Source organism: Schistocerca americana, chromosome 4 (assembly GCF_021461395.2).
Source record: "Schistocerca americana isolate TAMUIC-IGC-003095 chromosome 4, iqSchAmer2.1, whole genome shotgun sequence".
Taxonomy (NCBI): Eukaryota; Metazoa; Arthropoda; class Insecta; order Orthoptera; family Acrididae; genus Schistocerca; species Schistocerca americana.
In genome coordinates, this window is record NC_060122.1 from 390611722 (window position 1) to 390635949 (window position 24228).

General features: G+C 39.1%; 1 protein-coding gene across 7 annotated transcripts in view; it reads left to right on the top strand.

The window, feature by feature from the left end:
- LOC124612690 (proton-coupled amino acid transporter-like protein CG1139) overlaps window positions 1-24228 on the top strand; it is a 282296-nt gene that overhangs the window by 235427 nt on the left and 22641 nt on the right. For all 7 annotated transcript variants that reach the window (XM_047141026.1, XM_047141030.1, XM_047141027.1 and 4 more), the window contains exons 5-7: window positions 12116-12237; window positions 14046-14130; window positions 14247-14519. In XM_047141026.1, coding sequence (XP_046996982.1) covers window positions 12116-12237; window positions 14046-14130; window positions 14247-14519 — 480 coding nt within the window. The remainder of the gene's footprint in view (window positions 1-12115; window positions 12238-14045; window positions 14131-14246; window positions 14520-24228) is intronic.

The following is a 24228-nucleotide window of genomic DNA, read 5'->3' on the forward strand; positions in this document are numbered from 1 at the left end:
AACTATTTTGCAGGCCTTGAGGAAACTCATTTTCAAGATGGGATCAAGGCACTGGAACATCACTGGACCAAGCGCATTAACCTACAAGGAGACTACATTGAAAAAATAAAAGTTTCAGTGATGTAAGTACTTCTTTTCCTGTTTTGTTCTGATAACAGTTCAAACTGCCCTCCTATTTTCTTTGACACATTATATGTCTCTCAGTTATATTACTTATACTGACAAGTCTCCTGTACATTAAATCAACTAGTTATGTATGGCCGCACGGGATTAGCTGAGCGGTCTAAGGCACTGCAGTCATGGACTGTGCCGCTGATCCTGGCAGAGGTTTGAGTCCTCCCTCAGGCATGGGTGTGTGTGTTTGTCATTAGGATAATTTAGGTTAAGTAGTGTGGAAGCTTAGGGACTGATGACCTTAGAAGTTAAGTCCCATAAGATTTCACACACATTTGAACATTTGAGTTATTTATGTACAAAATGAGTTAATAATATTCTGATTCTGTAATGAGTCAAAGCTGACATTAAAAACTACAAGAAAATCACAAATATTTAATCTACTCTCTTTCTTAACAATAAGGTATCACCATTTTGCTTAATGATATTCTTGCTGATGCCAGCAAAATTTAACCAAATAATTAGAAAGAAACTGCTAGTAAAAAAGATGTTCCTTTCTCTGTTACATTAACAGCTGCTCTTTTAGCGTAATAATTACTTGATAACATACAAATTATTTAGACGAAAATGATTACCTGATTTTGTAAACACAGAGTTCAGTTGACAGTAGATTACTACCAATATTTGTCATGCAGCTTTACAATGAACACTGCTAGTTGCCATAGTTGCCATGTAGCTACCAGCACTTTTTAATCTTTGAATTTAGATATTCAGATAATTTATGAAAAGGGTGTGTAATGAGATATCTTTTAAATTTTTTTTGAATGGTCTGGGATTCTCAGTTCCTTGTTTTATGTTTGACAGGAACTGAATACTTTTGTACCATAATACATAACTACACTCTGAACAGCAGACACAAAGGCAAAGTCCATAAAAATTATTCCTGAGTCTTGTATTATGATAGCATAGTTCACAGCTTACTCTAGGAGGTAAAAACAGTTAAGGAGCACCTATACTAGGAAGTGAAGTGTAAGAACTCCAATATTGGAGTCTGAGTTTTTGGAACTTAAGAACAATTTCTTTGTTAGAGAAAATCAGTCAGATAGGAAACAAGTACTACTAACAAATACAGTACTTCTCACCATGAGCAGCACCCACATAAATGATGGCATTTCCAGGCAAGGTAAATGTTTCATTCCTTAGATGTAACTGATTACATTAATATTGAAGTTAGACAACTTACACCCAAAAGTTACACACAACTCATCTCCAAAATTAATATGAATTCTGTACAATCATCTACAGACCACTGAAAAGCAGTTTTTGTGATACACTTAGAGAAAAAAATCATAACATCAAGGAGGAGCTATCGAAAATGAATTAAAGTAGGTAGGCATCTGGAAGATGATGTCTGTTCAGATTTCACATCCATTGCATAATTCCAGAGTGGTGCTAGTAATGAGCTGACATTAGTCAAGAATGCCTTTAAGGCAACAAAGATGCCATTATCAACACCTCACTTTGGTTGGTTGGTTGGTTGGTTTGGGGAAGACCAGACAGCTTGGTCATCGGTCTCATCGGATTAGGGAAGGATGGGGAAGGAAGTCGGCCGTGCCCTTTCAGAGGAACCATCCCGGCATTTGCCTGGAGTGATATAGGGAAATCACGGAAAACCTAAATCAGGATGGCCGGACGCGGGATTGAACCGTCGTCCTTCCGAATGCGAGTCCAGTGTCTAACCACTGCGCCACCTCGCTCGGTCTACTTAGTTTGAATGAGGTCCCGTAATAGGGCTGTGAGAAGCTGGAGGATCCTTCTATGATGCTGCAGAAAGACTTGGCAGGATTGTAGCCAGTGAACATGATTGCTGGCAGAGGTGATCATGAGAATGGCCGCATGGCCAGGTGTCACTACCAAGACGGAAGACCATTTGTTTTGTGTATGGCTCTGATGCATCTTACTGCAGCTATGGCAGCAATTTGAACAGCAGTTGGCAGCACAGTGACACAAAGAACTGTTACAAATCAGTTACTTCAAGGACAGCTCTTCCACTGAACCCAAACCAGTGTTTGCAATTTCAGTGGTGTCAAGCAAGAGCTCATTGAAAGGTAGGGTGGGGGTCTGTTGAATTTTCTGAATAAAGGTGGTTCTGCCTCAGTGCCAGTGATGGCCTTGTGTTGGTTAGAAGGAAGCCAGTTGAGGGCATGCAACCAACGTGCCTGCATGACACGCCCGGTTTGCAAATTTGTATCTTAATCTGAAGATTCGACCTGTTGTGCTGCCATTCATGAATAGTATTCCAGGGAATGTTTTCCAACAGGCTTGCTCACATACTACTGTTGTAGCACAACATTCTCTACAGGGTGTCGACATGTTGCCTAGGCTTGCTTGATCACCAGATCTGTCCTCAGTTGAGCACATAAGGGACATCATCAGATGGCAACTCCAGTGTCATCCACACCCAGCTTTAATTGCCCCTGTATAGACCATCAAATGCAACTGAGATGGAACTCCATCCCCGAAACTGACATCCAACAGCTGTACAACACAGTGCACGCACGTTTTCTTGCTTGCATTCAGTGTTCTGGTGGTTACACCAGTTATTAATGTACCAGCATTTCACATTTGCAGTGGCTTATCTCTTGAGGCCATGATCTAGGGGTAGTGTCTTTGATTAGTAATCAAAACATCTTTGTTTCTGGGTTCTAACACCACCACTGCTTAAATTTTGAATAAAAATCATCAGCTTCTGGTAAAATAAGTCACCCTCATTCTGCCAATGGCCTTGTCAAAGAGGACAGAGGAGTGGACAGAGGTTCAGGGCACTCTCTTGCCCTTGGTGTGGGAAACAGCCCCTAAAGGCAGAAGTATCAGCAATGATCAACAGCATGAAGATGCAGAAGGTAGTGGAAACCACTGCAGTAAGGCATATGTTGTAACCACAGGACATAAGACCTGTAATTGAAAAGTGTCATGATGATCTCTCCATTGGCAAAATATTTCAGAATAGACCCCCTTCAGATCTCCTTGAGGGCACTGCCAAGGGGGAGGTGACCATGAGGAAAAGATTGAATAACAAATGAATTAATGAAGTTCAAGGAGTCAAGGTGTGGAATGTCCAAAGTTTGAATGTGCTAGGCAAGCTAGGAAATCTGAAGATTGAAATGCAAAGACTCAGTCTAGATATAATGGGGGTCAGAGAAGTGAAATGGAAAGAACTCAAGGATTTCTGGTCAGATGAGTATTGGATAATATCAACAACAGAAGAGAATGGTATAATGGGAGTAGCATTTGTTATGAATAGCAGGTGTAACAGAAAGCGTGTGTTAATAGCAAGTACTCTGTTCAAGAATAACAAGGGAGGGAGATATATTTGGAAGAGGCTGGGAGATATGGGAAGTTAGGTTATAACATGGTCAGGCAGAGATTCTGAAATCCGATACTGGGTTGTAAGGTATACCCAGGAGCAGATATAGATTCAGATCACAATATAGTAGTGATGAAGTGTTAGCTGAAGCTGAAGAGACTATCCAGGAAGACTCAATATGCAAAGAAGTGGGATATGGAAGTAGTAAAGAATGAAGAAGTACAATTGAAGTTCTCTATGGCTGTAGATGCTGTGCTAAGGAATAACTCAATAGGTAGTTCAACTGAAGAGGAATGGACATCTCCAAAACAGGAAATCACAAAAGTTGGAAAGAAAAACATGGCTACAAAGAAGACAAGTGCGAAGAAATCATGGTTAACAGAAGAAATCCTTCAGTTGATTGACAAAAGAAGGAAATACAAAATTGTTCAGGGAAATTCAGGAGTAAAAAATACAACTCACTTTGATGAAATAAATAGAAAGTGCAGGGAAGCTAAGATGAAATAGCTGTTTAAAAACATATAGAAATCGAACAAAAAACAATTGTTGGAATGACAGATGCAGCATATACAAATGTCAAAACAACCTTAGATGAAATTAAAAGCTAGAGTAGTAACATTTTAGAATGCAGTGGGAATTCCACTGTTAAATACAGAGGAAAGAGCAGACAGATGGAAATAGTATGTTGAAGGCCTCTTTAGGGGAAAAAAGTTGAGTGGTGTGATTGAAGAAGAACAGGAGTCAATAGGGAAGAGATAGGGGATCCAGTATTAGAATCAGAATTTAAAAGAACATTGGAAGATTTAAGATGAAATAAGAGCAGAAGGGATAGATAACATTCCATCACAATTTCTAAAATCACTGGGGGAAATGGCAACAAAACAACTATTTATGTTGGTGTGCAGAATGTATGAGTTGGGCAATATACTATCTAACTTTAGGAAAAATGTCATCCACACAATTTCAAAGGCTGCAAGAGCTGACAAGTGCAAGAATTATCACATAATCAGCTTAACAGCTCATGCATCCAAGTTGATGACAAGAATAGTATACAGAAGAATGGAAAAGAGAACTGAGTACATATTAGATGATGATCACATTGGCATTAGGAAAGGTAAAGGTACCAGAGGCGCAGTTCTGACATTACAGCTGATAATGAAAGCAAGACTACAAAAAAATCAAGATATGTTCATAGGATACTACAAACTGGAAAAAGCAGTCAACAATGTGAAATGGAGCGAGATGTTCGAAATTCTGAGGAAAATAGGGGTAAGCTATAGGGAAAGATGGGCCAATATACAACATGTACAAGAGCCAACAGGGAATAACAAGAGTGGTACATCAAACAGAAAGTTCTTGGATTAAAAAGGGTGTAAGACAAGGATGTAGTCTCTTGCCTCTACTGTTCAATTTATACATCCAAGAAACAATGATGGGAATAAAACAAAGGTTAAACAGTTGAATTAAAATTTGATCGAACAATGGAAAATCCAGGATGGAATGTAACATTGTGAAACTATTTTTGTTGTGTCCATTTGTGACTCAGGATCTCCGCTATATGGAAATTATAATTTAATATGAATGGATGCCAATGATAAGATTCTCTGATGACATTGCTACATTCAGTGAAAGTGAAGAAGAATTACAAGATCTGATGAATGGAATGAACAGACTGCTGAGTACAGAATACGGATTGAGAGTAAATTGAAGACAGATGAAAGTAATAAGAAGAAGCAGAAATGAGAACAGGAAAAAAGTTAACATTAGGATTGATGGTCATGCATTAGATGAAGTTAAGGAATTCTGCTACCTAGGCAGCAAAATAACCTATGGCAGATGGGGCAAGGAGGACAGCAAAAGCAGACTAGCAATGGCAAAAAAGGCATTCCTGATCAACAGAGGTTAAACGTAAGCCTTAATTTGAGGAAGCAATTTCTGAAAATGTACGTTTTGATCACAGGATTGTATGGTAGTGGAACATGGACTGTGGGAAAACCAGAAAAGAAGAGAATCGCGGCATTTTAGATGTGGTGCTAAAGAAAATTAGGTGGACTGATAAGGTAAGGAATGAGGAGATTTCATTCCTATATGTAACATGTCGCAACTTTGTTCCCAATATTTGGACCACGTTGTAGGATTAATTGCCTTCATGATATCACTGTACACAGTTTACACAGTAACCCACTTGTGATCAGTCCAAGGGCACATTCATACTGCAGCTATAGGATTCACACAACTTGAGCACTTGTTAGTGCAGCTACAACATGCCATTGTCTGATGACACTAGCAGACAAGTGTGGAGTTTTACATGAAAATGACACAGACCACTGTTGTTATTATGATCAAGTGTTAGTCTAAGCATGGTTTCGTGCACTCCTGAGTGTTCAAGATCAAAGTTTTGCGTTGTTAGTTACGTGAATAATACTAAGTTGCACTATGGTTTGGAGTCACCAACATACACTGTTGTTCTGAGAGACATATTCCCCATGTTGTTAGGAGGTTGCCTTTCAAACATAATGAAACCCCAGCTCACTGTCCACAAATTACTCATGAGCACCTATATCACATGTTCTCTGAAAAGTGGATGGCAAAAATAAAATAAAAAGGTTATGTTTTATGGCCAGTTCATTCACATCATCTGACCTCATTTCATGTTTTCTAGTTGGGTAATAGGAACAGTCATGTGTATGAGACACCTGCTGAAGCTGAAGAGGACCTCCTGAAAAGAATCCTCACTGCTGGCAATATAATTTGAATGGCTTTGGGATTTCCTATCTTGAACTGATACATTTTCCTTTCAGTATCATCTGTGAATGTTTGTCATCATCATGATAACACCTGGTATCATAACAAGACAAGCTTATAACTCACACTATCACCATTTAATGTTTTATTACCTTGATGTGTCCCTGTTTTTTAGATGTAAACTGTAAAATCTGGTCTGTGAGAGCTCTGATATCACATGCATGATTTTTGTCTTCCAGAAGCAAATTCCAAATTGGAACAGTGCTTCTCAGAGCCATAACTGACAGTCACCAAATCAAAGCTGAAGGTGTGTCCAAAAATAAGGCAAAGCTTTCGACCGACTTGAGTATTAATTACAAACATTATTAGCCTTTGTATTTCATTATCAGAATTGATCAGATACCTTTGAAGTGTCACTTGTGCTTGAAAAGCTTCCTGATCAGTATCAAACTGTCTAATCATTAGACCTTGTATCACTACTGTGTTTGCTAATTGTGAAGAATATGATAATATAAGAGACATTAATACCTGAAATTTAACTTCCAATTATAAATCTCTTAACAATTCTTTACACTTTAGGGGTTAACGAATGTGAGGAGCAAGTCTACTTGAGAAATTAAAAGCATACGTACCACACATACGTAAGAAAGAAGACAAAAGTTGCTAGACTTTAAACTAATCTGGATGAATCACCACACTGCAGTCTGCACATAAGCAAAAATTATCACTATCATAAAGCATTGGAGGATGCCAAAAATTTTACAAATTCTTAATTTTTAACAATGGAAAATCCAGGATGGGATGTGACAATATACTCACACACACCTCTGCAGTCTCAGGTGACTGAAACTACACTATGAGCAGCAGCGCCAGTACACTTCGAGCAGCAGCACAAGTGCATGATGGCAGTGGTGACTGGATGGGTGTAAGGAAGGTCCTGGGGCAGGGAGGGGTACTAGGATGGGGGTGGCAGACATCGAAGTGCTGCAGGTTATACTGAGGGCAGGGGGGAGTAGTGGAAAAGGAGAGCAGCAAAAAGATTGGGTGCAATGGTGGAATGAGGGATGTGTGATGCTGGGATAGGAACAGGGAAGGGGCTGGATGGATGATGACAGTGACTAATGAAGGTTGAGGCCAGGAGGCTTACAGGAATGTAGGACGTATTGCAGGGAAGTTCCCACCTACGCAATTCAGAAAATCTGGTGTTGGTGGAAAGGATACACATGGCACAGGCTGTGATGCAGGCATTGGAATGAGGGATGTCATGTTTGGTAGCATGCTGAGCAGCAGGGTGGTCCACTTGTTTCTTGGCCACAGTTTGTTGATGGTCATTCACGCAGACAGACAGCTTGTTGGTTGTCATACTCACATAGAATGCAGCACAGTGGTTGCAGCTTAGCTTGCAGATCACATCACTGGTTTTACAGGTAGCCCTGCCCTTGATGGGATATGTAATGTCTGTGACCGGCCTGGAGTAAGTGGTGGTGGAAGGATGTATGGGACAGATCTTGCATCTAGGTCTTTTACAGGGGATGAGCCATGAGGTAATGGGTTAGGAGCAGGGGTTGTGTGGGGATGGATGAGTATATTGTGTAAGTTTGGTAGACGGTGGAATACCACTGTGGGAGGGGTGGGAAAGATGGTGGCCAGGACATTTCTCATTTCAGGACACAACGAGAGGTTATTGAAACCCTGGTAGAGAATGTAATTCAGTTGCTCCAGTGCTGGGTGTTACTGAGTTACGAGGGAAATGCTGTGTTACTGAGTTATGAGGGAAATGCTCCTCTGTAGCCAGACGGTGGGATGTTGGGAGGTGGCTGGAGACTTGAAAGATAAAGTATGGGAGATTTGTTTTTGTACAAAGTTGGGAGGATAATTACAGTCGGTGAAGGCTTCAGTGACAGCCTCAGTATATTTCGAGAGGGACCATTTGTCACTGTAGATGTGACGACCATGGGTAGTTATGCTGAACGGAAGGGACTTCTTGGTATGGAATGGGTGGCTGCTGTCAAAGTGGAGATATTGCTGGTGGTTAGTGGGTTTGATATGGATGGAGGTACTGATATAGCCATCTTTGAAGGTGGCTTGTTGGGTTGAGTAGGGCCATGGAAGCAAATGGGGGAGAAGTAGTTGAGGTTCTGGAGGAAAGTGAATAGGGTGTCCACACTGTTGATCCAGATTGCAAACATGTCAACAATGAACCTGAGCCAGATGAGTGATTTAGGATTCTGAGTTTTTAGGAAGGATTTCTCTAGATCAGGTGTTCCCAACAAAATTTTCTCGAGGACCCCCTCATCGAGCATGATTGGTACCTTGCCATATCACAGTATCAAGTACCTAAAAAGCCAAATTAAAGGTCTTTTTATTCGTTTTCTATTTTTAGTACTTAGAAAAAACATTGACAATCCATTATTGAAAAAATATTGCGCTTAAAACTTTTTCAATTTAGCCATCATTGTTAATGTTAAATTTTTGATTATTGCTCAAACTCTTTGTCTTGAAATCTGGGTGTTTAGTATAACAAACTCTTTAAAAAAATAAAAATTGAGTATGAACTGAAAATGACAAGAAACAGTTAAAACTGAGTGTATTGGTCTTTCAAGTGTACTACACTTGAGATGGCATTGAGAAGACATATGTGAAAAATAAGAAGACACTAATTTCATTCATGGTATTATTTATTTGAAAAAGTACAGTTACAAGAAAGTGCTCCATCAGTATACAGTTAGTTTTAATTTTCAGTTCAATCTGACCTTTGAGTCCATTATTTCTGAAATATTAGGTTCCAAACTTGAAACTTTCACTCTGAAATCCGGCCGCATGTCGAGCCGATTCCTATATTTGTTTTTCATGAAACACATGGAACAAAATGCTTGCTCACACCGATATGTAGTTGCAAATGGAAGGATATTTTTCATTGCCTTATCTCCAAGTTTGTTGTAGTCCTTGCGTACTGATGCCCAGAAGTTTATAATTTTATCAGTGATGAAAATGTTTCTCATCATACCACAGCTGGACAGATCCACAAGTTGATCTTACTCTTCTTCAGTGAGGCCTTGGATTTTGTCTATTTTTCACAGCTAAAGGGATTTCGAATCCATCTGTCATCAGGGTCAGGTTCAGGGAAATACTCTCTAAAAGTGGTGGCTAGGCTGCGTAGATGCTCGGCTACATTGATCTTGCTCTGGTCAGGCAAAATCTCCTCTAATGACTCCAAGAATTGTTTTAAAGTAGAAAAGTTAGTTTGTGACTCATTTTCTATCCTTGACGCCCAGATCTGACACTTTTTGACCATAGCACTAATCTTATCCTCAACTTTGAACATGTCTACATTTTTTCCTTGTAAACTCAAGTTTAACACATTCAAGTGTTCAAACACATTAGCTAAGTACGCAACTGTGCAAAGCCAAGAGAAGTTAGTGAGAAGATCCGCTTACTTTGTGTCAAGAAGGAAGACACAAACCTCGTCTCTAAGTTTAAAAATCTTGACAAGATCCTATCTCGAGAAAGCCATCTTACTTCAGTATGAATAAGAAGTTTCTCATGCTCACTGCCGATCTCTTTACACAACGAAGAAAATAATATGGATTGCAGATTTTAGTTTTATGTATGATTTGAACTACTTCATTAAGTATCTTTTGCAAAGGTTCAGCCAATCTTTTGGCTACTAAGACTTCACAATGGAGACAACAGTGAGTCCATTTCACCTCAGGGGCTACTGCTTTGATGCAAGCTAGAAGTCCTGTTTTTTTGTTTTTTGCCAGCCATTGACTTTGCTCCATCCGTCGACAAGCGTACGTATTTTTTCCAGGTGACATTGTGTTCATTGAGATAATTATTTAATGCAGTGAAAATATTGTCTGCTGTTGTATGCAGTAGTTCGCATGAAAAAGAAAATCTTTGAACACTTGGTCCTCCCATAATAGTCGTGCGAAAACCAACATTATAGCTTTTTTTGATATGTCTGTGCTTTCATCCAATTGTAGAGTGTACATGTCACTCATGCAAAGTCTAGCCAGCAATGTTTCTTTGATGTTCACTGCCATATCAGTAATTCGTCTTTGAACGGTATTATTGGCTCTAGGAAGACACTAGACGTAGAAGTTTGTGTTTGCTAAAGCTCTGCTCATGCAGGAAACGGCCAAAACAAAAAATCTGATATCATATGAAATATATTTTTTATTCTAATAGCATCTTGCGGACCCCTCTGGCATAGCTCGCGGACCCCTGGGGGTCCGCGGACCACCTGTTGGGAACCACTGCTCTAGATAGCCCATGAATAGCTTGGCATAGGATGGTGCCATGCAGGTGCCCATAGCCGTACCCAGATTTGTTTGCAGGTGATGCTTTCAAAGGAGAAGTTATTGTGGGTGAGGATATAGTGGGTCGTGGCAGCCAGGAACGAGGTTGTTGGTTTGGAATCCATTGGGCATTGGGAAAGGTAGTGTTCAATAGCAGTAAGGCCATTGGCATTAGGGATGTTAGTATAAAGGGTGGTGGCATCAATAGTGATGCACAGGGCACCAGGTGGTAAAAGGATAGGAACTATGGAGAGTCAGTGGAGAAAATGGTTGGTACCTTTTATATTGGAGGATATGTTCCAGGTAATAGGTTGAAGGTGTTGGTCTATGAGAGCAGAGATTCTCTCAGTGGGAGCACAGTAACCAGCCACAATAGGACATCCTGGGGGTGGTTTGGTTTATGGATTTAGGAAGCATCCAGAAGGTAGGAGTGCAGGGAGTGGTAGGGGTGAGCAGAGAGATGGACTCTGGGGAGAGGTTCTGGGATGAGCCTAAGGATTTGAGGAGGGACTGGAGATCCTGATGGATTTCTGGAATGTGGTCACTGTGGCAAGGTTTGGAAGTATCTGACAGCTAATAGAGTCCTTCTGCCAGGTAATCCTCGCAATTCAAAATGATAGTGGTGGAGCCTTTGTCCTCAGGTAGGATTATAAGGTCAGGATTAGTTTTTAGGTAGGGGACTGCAGCTCTTTCTGCAGATATAAGGTTAGTTTGCATGTTGAGGGATTTGGGGAATATTTGGATATTTACTTCCTTCACCAAATGTTACAGTTGTTACGTACTTACTGTCTGTGGTATCACAAATGAAAATTTGTGGAGTGTACATCGATCAAATATTAGTGATCTGATTCTTCCTTCAGACAAAGGCTGTCTTGTTAACTAAGAATTCATAATCCACACACTCTCAAAATCTTGTAATATGTGAAATATCGTATACAGAGCACATTTTGTGACAAATCACTAATCCCTTCCATCCATACTGTTGCTTGCAGTCCCTATGTTACAGGTAAATCAAAACCTTCACTAATGCCTTTATACTTAAAGATATCATCCCTTCTTTCTCCAGAAACAATGTATGACACTATATTCTCTTAAAATCGACCCAAATGGTTCATGTATGCAACAACAAAGATTTGTTTACAAAATCATCTTGAGCCTTTTAGACATGGAATAATAACTACAGCAACACAAACAATGGATCTTTTGAAATAATAAAAAAGGTATTGTTGCAGAACACATGCTTATGTGAAGGAGTATGAGTCATGGAGCTAAAACTAAATGTATTATTACTCAGAGCAGCTACAAAATCTTCATTATCAAGGTTAATGCACTTGTTATTATTACTTCACAATTTTGGTGAATTATTTAGGTATTGTAGATCATATATTTTATAGTAATATCTTAAGTCGAGAACACAAATTCCATCTGCATAAACAGATTTAATGTCCATTACTGTACTTTATAGAGGTGTATTAAACATTCATGTTGAAATAGGATGGATGTTTAGTGTTAAAAAAATTCTTATGAGTTTTAGTGAATTCAAATAAAAATTAACTGAATTCACAATTTCATTTTTTTTCTTCCCCAGATCCGGACACAGTACCAGATGTGCCGACAACGAAAGGTGCCTCTACTGAGTTACACTAAGACAATGAAGCTTGCTCTTGAAGAGGGTCCGCCATTTCTCCGAAAGACTGCTCCTTATGCAGGGTCAGTCTGCATCTCTAGCACTAAGGTTTTACGAGCTCCCTCAGCTTCATCTAAATTATGAGACAGAATTGCTACCCAGTATACCTCCAGTACATGAAATTTCAAAACTGCATAGAGACATGTATAAAAGTGAAAACACTATCCTAGCTTTTGGAATTAACAGTTTCTGCCTCACTGAGAACAGAGGGATACATTGGGGAAAGTCAAAAAGAATGGGCATGCAATAATGATAAGTCCCTTTCATCCTGGGGTCTGAGTGAACTGCCTTTCCTTTTCACCTGTTCTACCCTAACTCTCTCTCTTCCCCAAGGAAGGAGCTATCTATTCTGTAAGCTAGGATATGTATGTGCTTTTTATATGTGTGTACCAGCAGTACTGAAATTTCAGATGGTGAAGGTAAGTACTGTCTTATAATTTTGTAACTTTCACAAGTGAATTTTCTTTTCTACACAAAAATCTTTCAACTTCATCAGTTATATAATTTGTTTCTTCAGTAAGTAATTATAAGTAATTGTACTGAACTTGTGTGTGCGTGTGTGTGTGTGCTTTTTCTACTTTTTTTGTCAAGTGAGACAAGTGAGAATTGTAACATAGCTACTAGACAATGTGTGATGTGTGATAAAAGGACGTGCACTACACATTCGACTTAAGAAACAGAATTACATGATTTGACTTTATATTAAATGATGAAATGATGTTAATAATTGTGCAGCAGAAGTATTGCACAGTTGATGGATACATAACAAGAACTGCAAAATATGTGTATTTTCTAGAAGTAATGCGTACAATGTGTATGATATAGAAGCTGGCTATATTTCCAGAACTGTAAATATATTGTGTCATTTTAGGTTTTCCTGGCGTAGGAAAATTTTTGATATTTCTTGGCTGTTCAGTAAAATACTGCTATTTGCTGTGTACAACATCAAAGGGACAGAAAAACATTTGAAAATACTTCTCTCTGTTTACCAATAGCCCTCTTACAGTGAAATCAGTTAATTGGTATGAGAATGTATTAACGAAAATAGTCATCACGCAGTTCATTTCTTCACTGCTCATTCAATATAATTCACCATTTTCCTCTAATGATAGACATCTTTTACTTGATAGCATATTTACACCAGCTTAAATCTGTATTCATATTTGACAAAAAAAAAAAAAAAATAAATAAATAAAAATAAAGGGACTGACACTGCATGAATTAAAATTTGAGGGATTTTTTTATTTTTGTTACACAGCTTTACAATTACATAAAACAGCTGAAATATTCACAGTGTTTAATAATTTGACTCAGATCAAGTGAGAAAATCAGTTAACAAATCATAATTGTAATAACAACAAAACCACAAATACTTTGCCAACTGAACTTCTGCTTGAAGAATAGTACTACATACTATGTTTGCATTGCATGCAACATTCAAAATGATATTGAGATTTGCATTCTTTGTAACTGGCAAGAGAAAACACTGCTTTCCACACCATACTAAATTATGCCAAGTAAATCATGCAGAAAAATGTGTTACCTTACTTTAAATTTTGTAATGCAGATGCAGCAGTATAGTAATTTTCAATAAAACTAGTGTCAGAAGAACTGAAGAATGACATGACTGGCTAATCTCTTAGATGAAAAATATTTCTTTTGAAGACAATTAATCATGCTGAAGAATGACCAGCATTAACTGTTACATAAACATATCTGAAATAATAATGACCTAATGCTTCAAATAACCTACAGAAACTGAAATCCAGGAGTAATTCAATTTTCACTTAAACTAAAAGTCACAATGAAGATATCAAATTTATTGTTTCAGGTTTGCTGTAAACTTCTTTTTGGCAACATATCAGCTCGGCATATGTTGTGTCTATATTGTATTTGTGGCATCCAATATCAAGCAGGTTTGTACTATTACAAAATGTTAATTATGCAGAAGTAATTACACAAAATGTACCAGTGTAAAACACACAATGTCTGTTGGATCTTGTGAGTTAAAAAGTCATTTACTTTCTTTCAGGTTGTTGATCTCTACTTTGAAGAGATAAGCGTGAGGTTATACATGCTGATGCTTCTGTTGCCTCTTATCCTGATGAACTGGGTCAGGAATCTCAAGCTGCTAGCCCCATTTTCCACACTTGCTAATGTTGTAACATTCGTGGGACTTGGAATTGTTTTATATTTCTTATTTGATGACATTCCAAATCCAGCGACAAGAAATTATGTTGGAGACCTTCGAAATTTTCCACTTTTTATTGGCACCACATTGTTTGCACTTGAGGCTGTTGGTGTGGTAAGTAATGCATAGTCCAATAACTGTTACATCAGTTTGTGGTTCATTGTGGTTTCAAGGATTTCTTGTCAAGTGAAACATGGCTGTTTTCTTTTAAGAATTTACAATTGCATGAGAGGAAATAAATACTTTTTATTGTGTAATAGTGACCTGCAGTGCTCATTGTCTATATGTTATTTCTTATAGTTACTACAGATAGCTCACTAATGAAGTGGAGAAGAGACATAAAAATAAATAAAGAAAGAAATGGATAGGATAATGGGAAAGAAGAATAAAAGGAATAAATAGCAATGATGACTGTATATTGATAGCAATGATGACTGTGTATTGAAGGCAAAATATATAAAATGTTGCAAGTTCAGGAGTGTGAGAAACAGGCATAAGGAAAACAGGGCTCATCTTTTCAGGGGAGAAGCAGTCTTGGACTACACACACACACACACACACACACACACACACACACACACACACACACAAACACCAAATAAAAATATACTCTTCACCATTTATCTCTCTTTTTGTCCTTGAATGTGTGGCAACGCCACAATATGCTTTGGCGCAAAAAGTGAATGAAATCAATGGGGATGATAATAAGCACTTTTGACACTGTTAGCATAGTTATGCTGTTATTTACAGTTTTTGTTTAGTTTCTGATCTTTGCCTTTCTATGCTTGCACAGTAAAGTTCACTATTGAATACTGAATGATATTTATTGTGAACACGAGAATAAGATAGTTTTCAATAATGGTGACCACAAAAAAGGAAAAGAAGCAAAGGATAACAGAGAAATGTATCATCAGAAACAACAGATCTGTTGACACAAGCACCAGAAGAGGGAATCAGAAATGGAACTGCCCAACCATGGATCACCAAACATTACTTTTAATTCACCGCAAAATGACACAACACATGTAAATATGCAATAAGGGAGCCATTAAGGGCAAAATGGAAATAGTAAGCTTCCTGCATTCTGGTCGATGTGACCTCCACTTTGGGTTATGCAAGATAAAGGCATATTTCAACAGCTTGGGGTGTTTGATAACATGGGTGTATATAATATTGTGATTTTGCATCAGAATTTATAAGTGATTGCAGAATGCGAAGAAATATTGCAAAAGCAAAGTTACACTACGCTAAAAGAAGCTATTTTATGGCACTAAACATTGTCACCAGAACAGTGACTACACGGACGATAAGACTCTATCACAAGTGCTCAAAATTTTGCATACATTAGAAGGCCCAGAACTTCTACATGAACAGTCTTGACACGTATTATGGCCTTGTAAACTTCTAGGCAACATCCACACCATCACATGCTATTGCAAGACTTAGCAGAGAAGACAGACACCATTGCAAACCACTTCAGTGAGGTTACTATACAGTAACAGCAACACTGAAGACAAGGATGCAGAAATGGGCGAGAAAGTGGGAGCTCACATCACCGGTCCTGTAACATGCACAAATACATCTCACTAACAGCACACATCAGATGAACCCACCATGGAGCAACCAGCAACTTAGATTAGATTAGATCAGATTAGTTTTTGTTCCATAGATCCGTGCTGAGGAGATCCTCGTGGATGTGGAACATGTAAATTTTTTTTAAGCTGAAATAACAATACTAATAGTATGAATATATACAATACATCATTTGTTTCTATTAAAAAATTCGTCAATGGAGTAGAAGGCGTTGGCCAATAGTAAGTCTTTCAGGCTCCTTTTAAACTGATCTTTATTTGTAACTAATTTTTTTATGTTTACTGGCAAATTATTAAAGATGAGCGTTCCTGAGTAGTGGACCCCTTTTTGAACTAAAGTAAGTGCTTTTAAATCCTTGTGCAGATCATTTTTGTTCCTGGTATTGTATGTATGAACTGAGCTGTTTGTTGGAAAAAGAGATATATTATTTAGAACAAATTTCATTAATGAGTAAATATACTGAGAGGCAGTAGTTAGTATACCCAGTTCTTTGAAGAGGTTTCTACAGGACGCCCGTGAATTTACTCCACAAATAATACGTATTACACGCTTTTGGACTCTGAAAACTTTTGTTTGACTTGAAGAGTTACCCCAAAATATTATACCATATGACATTATGGAATGAAAGTAGGCAAAGTATGCAAGCTTTTTCATTTTTATGTCGCCTATGTCTGCTAACACTCGAATTGCAAATACAGATTTGTTAAGGCGTTTCTGCAGTTCTGTGGTGTGCTCTTCCCAACTGAATTTATTATCAAGTTGTAATCCCAGGAATTTAAGACTGTCAACCTCTTCTATCTGCTCTTCTTTGTATTTTATGCATATGCTGGGTGGAAACCTCTTACAGGTTCTGAATTTCATATAGTGAGTCTTTTCGAAGTTTAATGTCAGTGAGTTGGCTTTAAACCATTTATTAATATCCATGAAAATACCACTAGCAGATCTTTCTAGAACTACACTTGACGTACTATTTATTGCAATACTTGTGTCATCTGCAAACAAAACGAACTCTGCTTCTGGCAGTGTAACTGATGAGAGATCATTAATGTACACAAGAAAAAGCAATGGCCCTAAGATGGATCCCTCAAGTGGTAAAACTAAATATGCATGTAGCCACAGACTGACAGCAACTATGAGGTAGCAGTTTGGAAAATGTATCAAAGGCTTTTTGGCAATTCACCCTTAATTCACTCAACTTTGCACTTACCCATTTCAAAGACAGGTGCTAAAGTGTGCTAATGCCCATCTGCAACAGCTCAAGTGCCCAGACCATAGTGTGGGAAGAAGAATATATACAAACACCACATTAGAAGCAGTCAAATAGTCACATTAATTGTTTATTCAGGACCAATTATCTGGTGACAAGTTTCTTATTGATAAAGGTTCAAAAGTCAGTGTTAGTCCAAGAGGTGTTCATGACACACTGATGTTTGGTGCTATACCTGGATTCTAACTGCTATACAACATGGATTTTTGTGATTGCAGATGTGCCTTATCACATAATTGAGGCAGACTTTTTATATCATTATCAGCTTGATCAGTACAAGTACCCACAGAACAGATACCACTTCCATGCCTTTCACACTAGATCAAACATTGGGTGATGTGCTCATGGCTTTCCACATGAATATGTCTGGCTTTTTTACCACATCATCTGCACCAGAGTATACTGATTTGTTTTTGCACCTGCAATAACATGAGTGGCACACATGTGCATCATGTAAGAAGAATACTGGGAGTCATGACCCACATACGGTAGGCAAAATCATGGTGTCATCTGAGAAGCCACCATTTTATAATCTACTCCTAGACTTTCTAGCAATTGCCGAACCCTTCTGTACCACCACAAAACATTCACACAATGCTCAGCATCACATCCACACAAAAAGCGTTCAACCCATTGAAGTCTGCCCATGGCATCTGCATCCAGAGAGGCTACTTGCAGCACACACAGAATTCAACTGGCTGCTGAAAGCAAGTATCATGACGAAACTGGATAGTCAGTGGGCCTCCCTGATTTACACAGTTCATAAAAAGGATAATATAAAGGACTTAACAGATCCATAATTCCATACTACTACCCTGCACCCGTTGTAGCTGATTTTAACAACACTGTTAGTAACACAAAAATATTCGGTGTGGTAGACTGCAGTAAGGTATATTCACAAATTCCCATGGCAGCTGACATTAAGAAAACACAATAAGGCATATTCACAAATTCCCCTGGCGCCAGCTGACATTAAGAAAATGTCAGAGACTCACCATTTGGCTTGTATGAGTATCACCTTATGCCATTTCATTTCAGGATGCCACACATACTTGGCAACAAGTCAAGCACGAAATCATTACAGAATTACTGTTTGTTTTTTGTTACATGGATGAAATTCTAATATTTTCATATACAATAGAATAGCATGTATACAGTAGAATAGCATGCAGCACACCTGTGACAGCTTTTCAGCCACATGCAAGAATATGGCATAATTATCAACATATCAAGGTGGGTATTGGGAAAATTCAAGGTGAAATTCCTGAAATACTTTGTCTCCCAGCAGCATAGCCACCATTGCCAGAGCAGGTGGAAGTAGTTGACAGATGCCTCTTTCCAAAACTTACAAGAGTGTTTCCAGATTCTTAGGCATGCTGAACTAGTGTCAGTGGCACCTACCTCATTTAGCTGCTGTCAAAGAGCCAGTCGCAGCATTATTCATTGGCAAGAATGCTGCAGGGAATTGTAAGGTACCATGGACTGTGGTTACCGAGACAGCTTTCCAGGATCTCAAAAAACATCTGGCACAGGTAATGATGCTGGGTCACCATAGACTGAGCACCCCCTTGGCACTTATGGCAGATGTAAGCCAAACAGCAGTGAGAGCAGCACTGCAACAAAGAGTCAATGGCTAAAAGCAGTCACTTAGGTAACTGCCAAAATGGAGGGCAACTGACCACAAAGTTGCTTGCTATTTATTTAACAATTAAACATTTCAGCTCATCCATTTAAGGGAGACATTTTGCAGTTTTTACTGATCACCAGCCACTGGTAGCCATTTTTTTAGCATGACATTGATCTCAACTCATCATGTCAGCATCAATTCATTGGGCTGAGACAATGTTAAAACAATGTGACTATCTCCTTTTGCACAGTCTCATACAGGAGCAGTGAACAGGAGTGCAGCTCAAGTATGTGTCAGCCCAGGATGTGCCGGATAGTATTTGCTGTGATGTAGCAAGAGGGAAGCAGTGACCCTACATACCATAGAAATACCACCAGGAAGTTTTCAACAGGTTTCAAAACTTAACACTCTTAGGAATCTGAGTGACGGTCTCCGTTAAAGTCATATGGCCAGAAACACTGAAAAATTGTCGCATATGGGCATGTACATTCCTGACTTGCCAGCATTATAAGATTTACAGGCATGTCTTTACACCTGTTGCACACTTCCCGATGTCATCCATCAGATTTTCACAGATACATTTGGACATCACAGGGCCATTACCATTACAATGTTATTTACTAACAATCATCATCTATTTCACCAGGTGGCCCGAGGTCATCACAATAAAAGATATATCTGCTGAGTCAGACACAGAGGTGTTGCTGCATGGTTGGTTCTTTATGTTTGGTGTACCACGAGATGTAATTCCAGATCCAGAGATGTAACTAGGGATCCAGCGAGCAATGGAATGGTAGAGTGATTCCACTGTACATTCAAAATGGACTTAATGTGCAGCTCATCACAATGGTCTGAAGCATTGCAACTGGTTCTAATCAGGTTGAAATTGGCAGTGAAGGACATCCAGTGGTAACCAGCACAAATGGTCTATCGTGAACAGTTGAGGGTTCTGGGAAAACTGATCTTGCCATCACCTGCTCAACCAGTCATTCTGGAGCTATGCACCCAGTTTGCACAACAGCTCAGTTCCAGCATGAGATCCATTGATCATACCACTCCTATCAGACATGGAGACCGACAGGTGTTTCTGCATAAAGGCAAAGCAAAAATGGTCCATGTGTGACTCAAGAACAATGCTTTATGCCCACCTCTGTTTCATAATATTCAGTACCATACAGAGTAATCGTGCATGGGGGCCATACTTTCATGATTGAAAAAGATGCTAAACACGAGACAGTGTCAAAAAGTGACTGAAGCCTCTATATACTGATGAAGATATGTCCCCTTCACATATCACATCGTCACACCCCAAGGAGGATCAGAGACGTTAGGACTGGTAGAAGACACTTAAGTGTCTACCTCAGATCAGGAGCAGTCTTCACCTGCAACAACCATTTTCTTGAGGACAGCCAGACAGGTTAAATGCAACAGGAGCAGCACCACAGTACACTCGCTGCGATAAGTGAACAAATCATCATGGATGATGATAAGCGTCTCTGCCCCTGTTGCCACAGTTACTGTTGTTATTTGTAGTTGTTGTTTAGTTTCTGTGCATTGCCTTTCTATGGTTGCACAATAAAGTTCATTATCAAATACTGAACAGTACTTATCATGAATATGAGAATAAGACAGTGTTTCCATACATGTGTTGTTAACAGTTTGCTCACTGATTTTTCGATATGAATTCTTCTGAAATACTCCTCTTGTCTCTGATATCCCAAGTGTTTTCCGTGCTATATTATCTTTATCTGTAAATGCTTCAAGGCCATCAAAATCTGCCTGACTACCTGCCACTATAGCTACAGTCATCCAAGAACTACCTCTGAAAACTTCACTTACAAGAACAGGGGAATTGGGAAGACGTCCTCTAAATACATAGGAACCTTCAATAATCTATTTTTTACTTGGGGCATCAGCAGCCTCAACTGTAATAGCTTTTCAGCTCCCATTCACAGGAAAGTACGTCTTCTATAATATCACCCTGGTGTTGCTAACTCGTGAGCAGTGGAAGCCAGATCCAAAGCAAACACCTGCCATAAGCGATAACAGCATGCTACCCTGATCCAGATAGGTATGGAGAGGAACTTCTGACCACTTTAAATACCCTGTCGCTCAAGCAGTGCACTTTTCATAGGAAGTGAAACTGCAGGTAGCATGTGCCAGCCGTATAAAACTAGTGACTTCGGTTTCATGCAGCTCAGAGGCCAACGATGATTGCTTGTCACAGCAATTCCAACAGTCCAGAGACTGCCTCAGGGTAGCCCAGAGAGCTACAACACCATGAAGAATAGCTTCTCTGCTTTTGGCAAGATCAAAGTGCTTTTTTTAAAAAAAGAAAAAGAAAATTAATCTCCTGAGAACCTTGTCTGTAATACAATGTTGCACCACCTGACAAAGTAATGATACAGTTGACATAACCAATTTTACACCAAATAAAGTTGTACTCATCGCCATTTATCTTCCTTTCCCTCCTTGAATTAATGCAAGGGGGTTTGTCAACTGTTATTGTTCCATAAGGATTCCTCTGAAATAATCCTCCATTAAGGGTGCATTCAACCTTATGATGCCAATTGGGGAACTGAAAAAATGAACTCTGCCCCAACAGGCCATGAAGGTCCAGCAGTACCGACTGGCCGCCTTCTCATCCTCAATGCACAGGCATCACTGTATGTGGACATGAAAGGGCATGTGGTCAGCACCCTGCTCTCTTGGTCATATGCCAGTTTACAAGACTGGAGCCACTACTTCTTAATCAACTAGCTCCTCAGTTTGCCTCACAAGGGCTGAGTGCACCCCGCTTGTCAACAGCGCTCGACATACCAGATGGTCACCCATCCAAGTGCTAGCCCAGCCCGACAGTGCCTAACATGGGTGATCTTACAGGAACTGGTGTTGACCATAGCAGCAAGGCTCAACTGAGGAGCTGCTTGACCAAATAGTAGTGGCTCCATGGTCTGGGAAGTCTGCAAAAAGGCTGGGAAAGCAGTAAGGTGATCATATGCCTCCCCATATTGCATCCACATGATGTCACAATGCAGAGGACAACATGGCAGCTGGTAGACATCCATTGTGCCTTCATGTCTCGATGATGAACTCATTTTATACAGTGCTTGATTTTAAAAAGTTCCAGTCCTGTGACCTTCTGAGGTGTTTTTGAAATTTAGACTTCTTAAAATTTAACTTTAATGCTCTTCTGAGAAGTTTCAAAGTGTGAATACAACATTTGCACTTGGTAAAATCCAAACACCCTAATTAAGTTAATTATTATTTCTCAATTTACAATTTGCAACAAAAATAAATTATAGTAAGGTAAACATACAAGTAAATTTGAACTATAAGATATTGAAAAAGGAAAAAATAAATAAATTTTTTAACTTGCAGTTCATACAACTGTCCAAAGCTTTGAAAGATTTTTGTTGTATATTGCTCCTTTACATCTTTCCCTGCAGTTGGTGTCCTTAACAGAGTGCTTTCTACGTAGCAGCCGAGGTTACACATATCTTGAAGGGTCAAAATAAGTCAGTGATGGTCCATTCAACTTCGCAGTTCAACTTCTTAGTTTTAGGTCACTTCAACTGCAGCAAAAGTTCTACCATACCACATCTCAAAATCTTCAGTCCTGATTTTTTTTTTCTCAGAGTTACTGATTCGTTCTGTTACAAATCAAGCACTGTGTGTGTGTGTGCGTGTGTGTGTGTGTGTGTGTGTGTGTGCGTGTGTGTATGTGTATCTGGTGCAAAATGAAGGAAAGGTAAACACTCACCTATAGCTGAGTGATGTGTGCCACATAAAAACAGTCCACAGAATACCGTATTTACATTAGTTTTGAAACTTTTGCTCTTTCTCTAGCAAAAGTACACACATTCACACTCAGCTACACAGACACCCAAAAGCTCACACCCAAGGCTGTGGGTGTGGGTGAGAGTGTTTTGGTGTCTGTGTGTCTGAGTGTGAATGTACTTTTGCTAGAGAAAAAGTAAGAGCTCAAAAGGACATGTGAATACTGTATTCTGTTGAGTGTTACAGTCAACTGAGTGGTTGCCTTTCCTTTATTTTTCATATTGGTTCATCCAGGAATTTCCATTGTTGTTGTATGTATACACATACTTCTGCAGTTACAGACATGATCGAGTGTACATTAGTCCAACAAACTCCGAATAAAGAAGGAAGGAAATACAGAGTTTATCCTCCCTTCAACATCAAAGCATTAGACATTGAGCATTAGCTCAGAATGATTCAAGGGTGGGGAAGGAAATTGGCCATGCCCTTTCAAATGAATGTGAATCAAGATGGTCAGACATGGATTTGAACTATCGTCTCCTGAATGTGAATCCAATACGGCTAACCATTGTGCCATGTCATTCAGTTCCTCTGAAGAGAGACATCCACTTTTCCTTATGTGTGTTTCCCGCTTCCCACTTCCTGTTTCATCCTAATGGTGAGAGAGACTCCTGAACTTGCTCATTCTACATTTTGCATTCAGAAAGGCTGCTTTTGACATTATGTGCTACAGATTAAGTGGATCAACTGAAGATTTCATGCTTAAAAATAAATAAATTTGCACCAACCACAATTTCACAAGTTTCCTAGGACTGAGGCTACCATCTCTAAATGTGACAAGAGTATAATTGCTAAAATGTTTATAAAGTTTAACTTAGTATTTAAACATATTAAGGAACTTCTGATGATATTCAGAACAATGCAGTCTCTCGGTATCTTTCCATCAGAGCAATATGCACATGGAAATCAAATGTGTAATAATGTTTTTGCTACACTGTTGAACAATTGAATAAAACCAGCATCTTAGTAGCCTCAATACAGCTTCAATTATACCAGACATCAGAAGCACTGGGGTCCCTCAATGATTAATGATTGCTGCACATTTGCCACCAAATCTCAGAAATTGCTTTGATAAGTTTCTAAGGTATGCACTTCATTTCAACTTCATCTTTTGGGTGATAAGGCCTCACCATCCTCTGCTTTCTGTGCAACTATAAATTTCTGAGAATTGTCTTTGGGAACCTTCTGGTGTCCATAGGTGACGAAGCACTGTGAAGAAACATTCTTGTGTTCACATGTAAAGGATGTTTCTCTACACAGTTGACAGAAGAGGAATTTTTGGGTAAGATTTCCGCAGGCTCTCAATAAGTCCATCCTTATTGATTAAATACTGGTAATGGGCAGTACTTGATAGGGTAATGTTTCAAAACAAATCAGAAAACAAAAACGCGCAACTGAGGTGTCTTCTGAGAGTTATTTATACTGCCCACAGGTCATAGTTTGCAAGCTACTCTTGGTGCCTGGCAGTCATGAACATGGAAGCCTGCGTCCCTCAA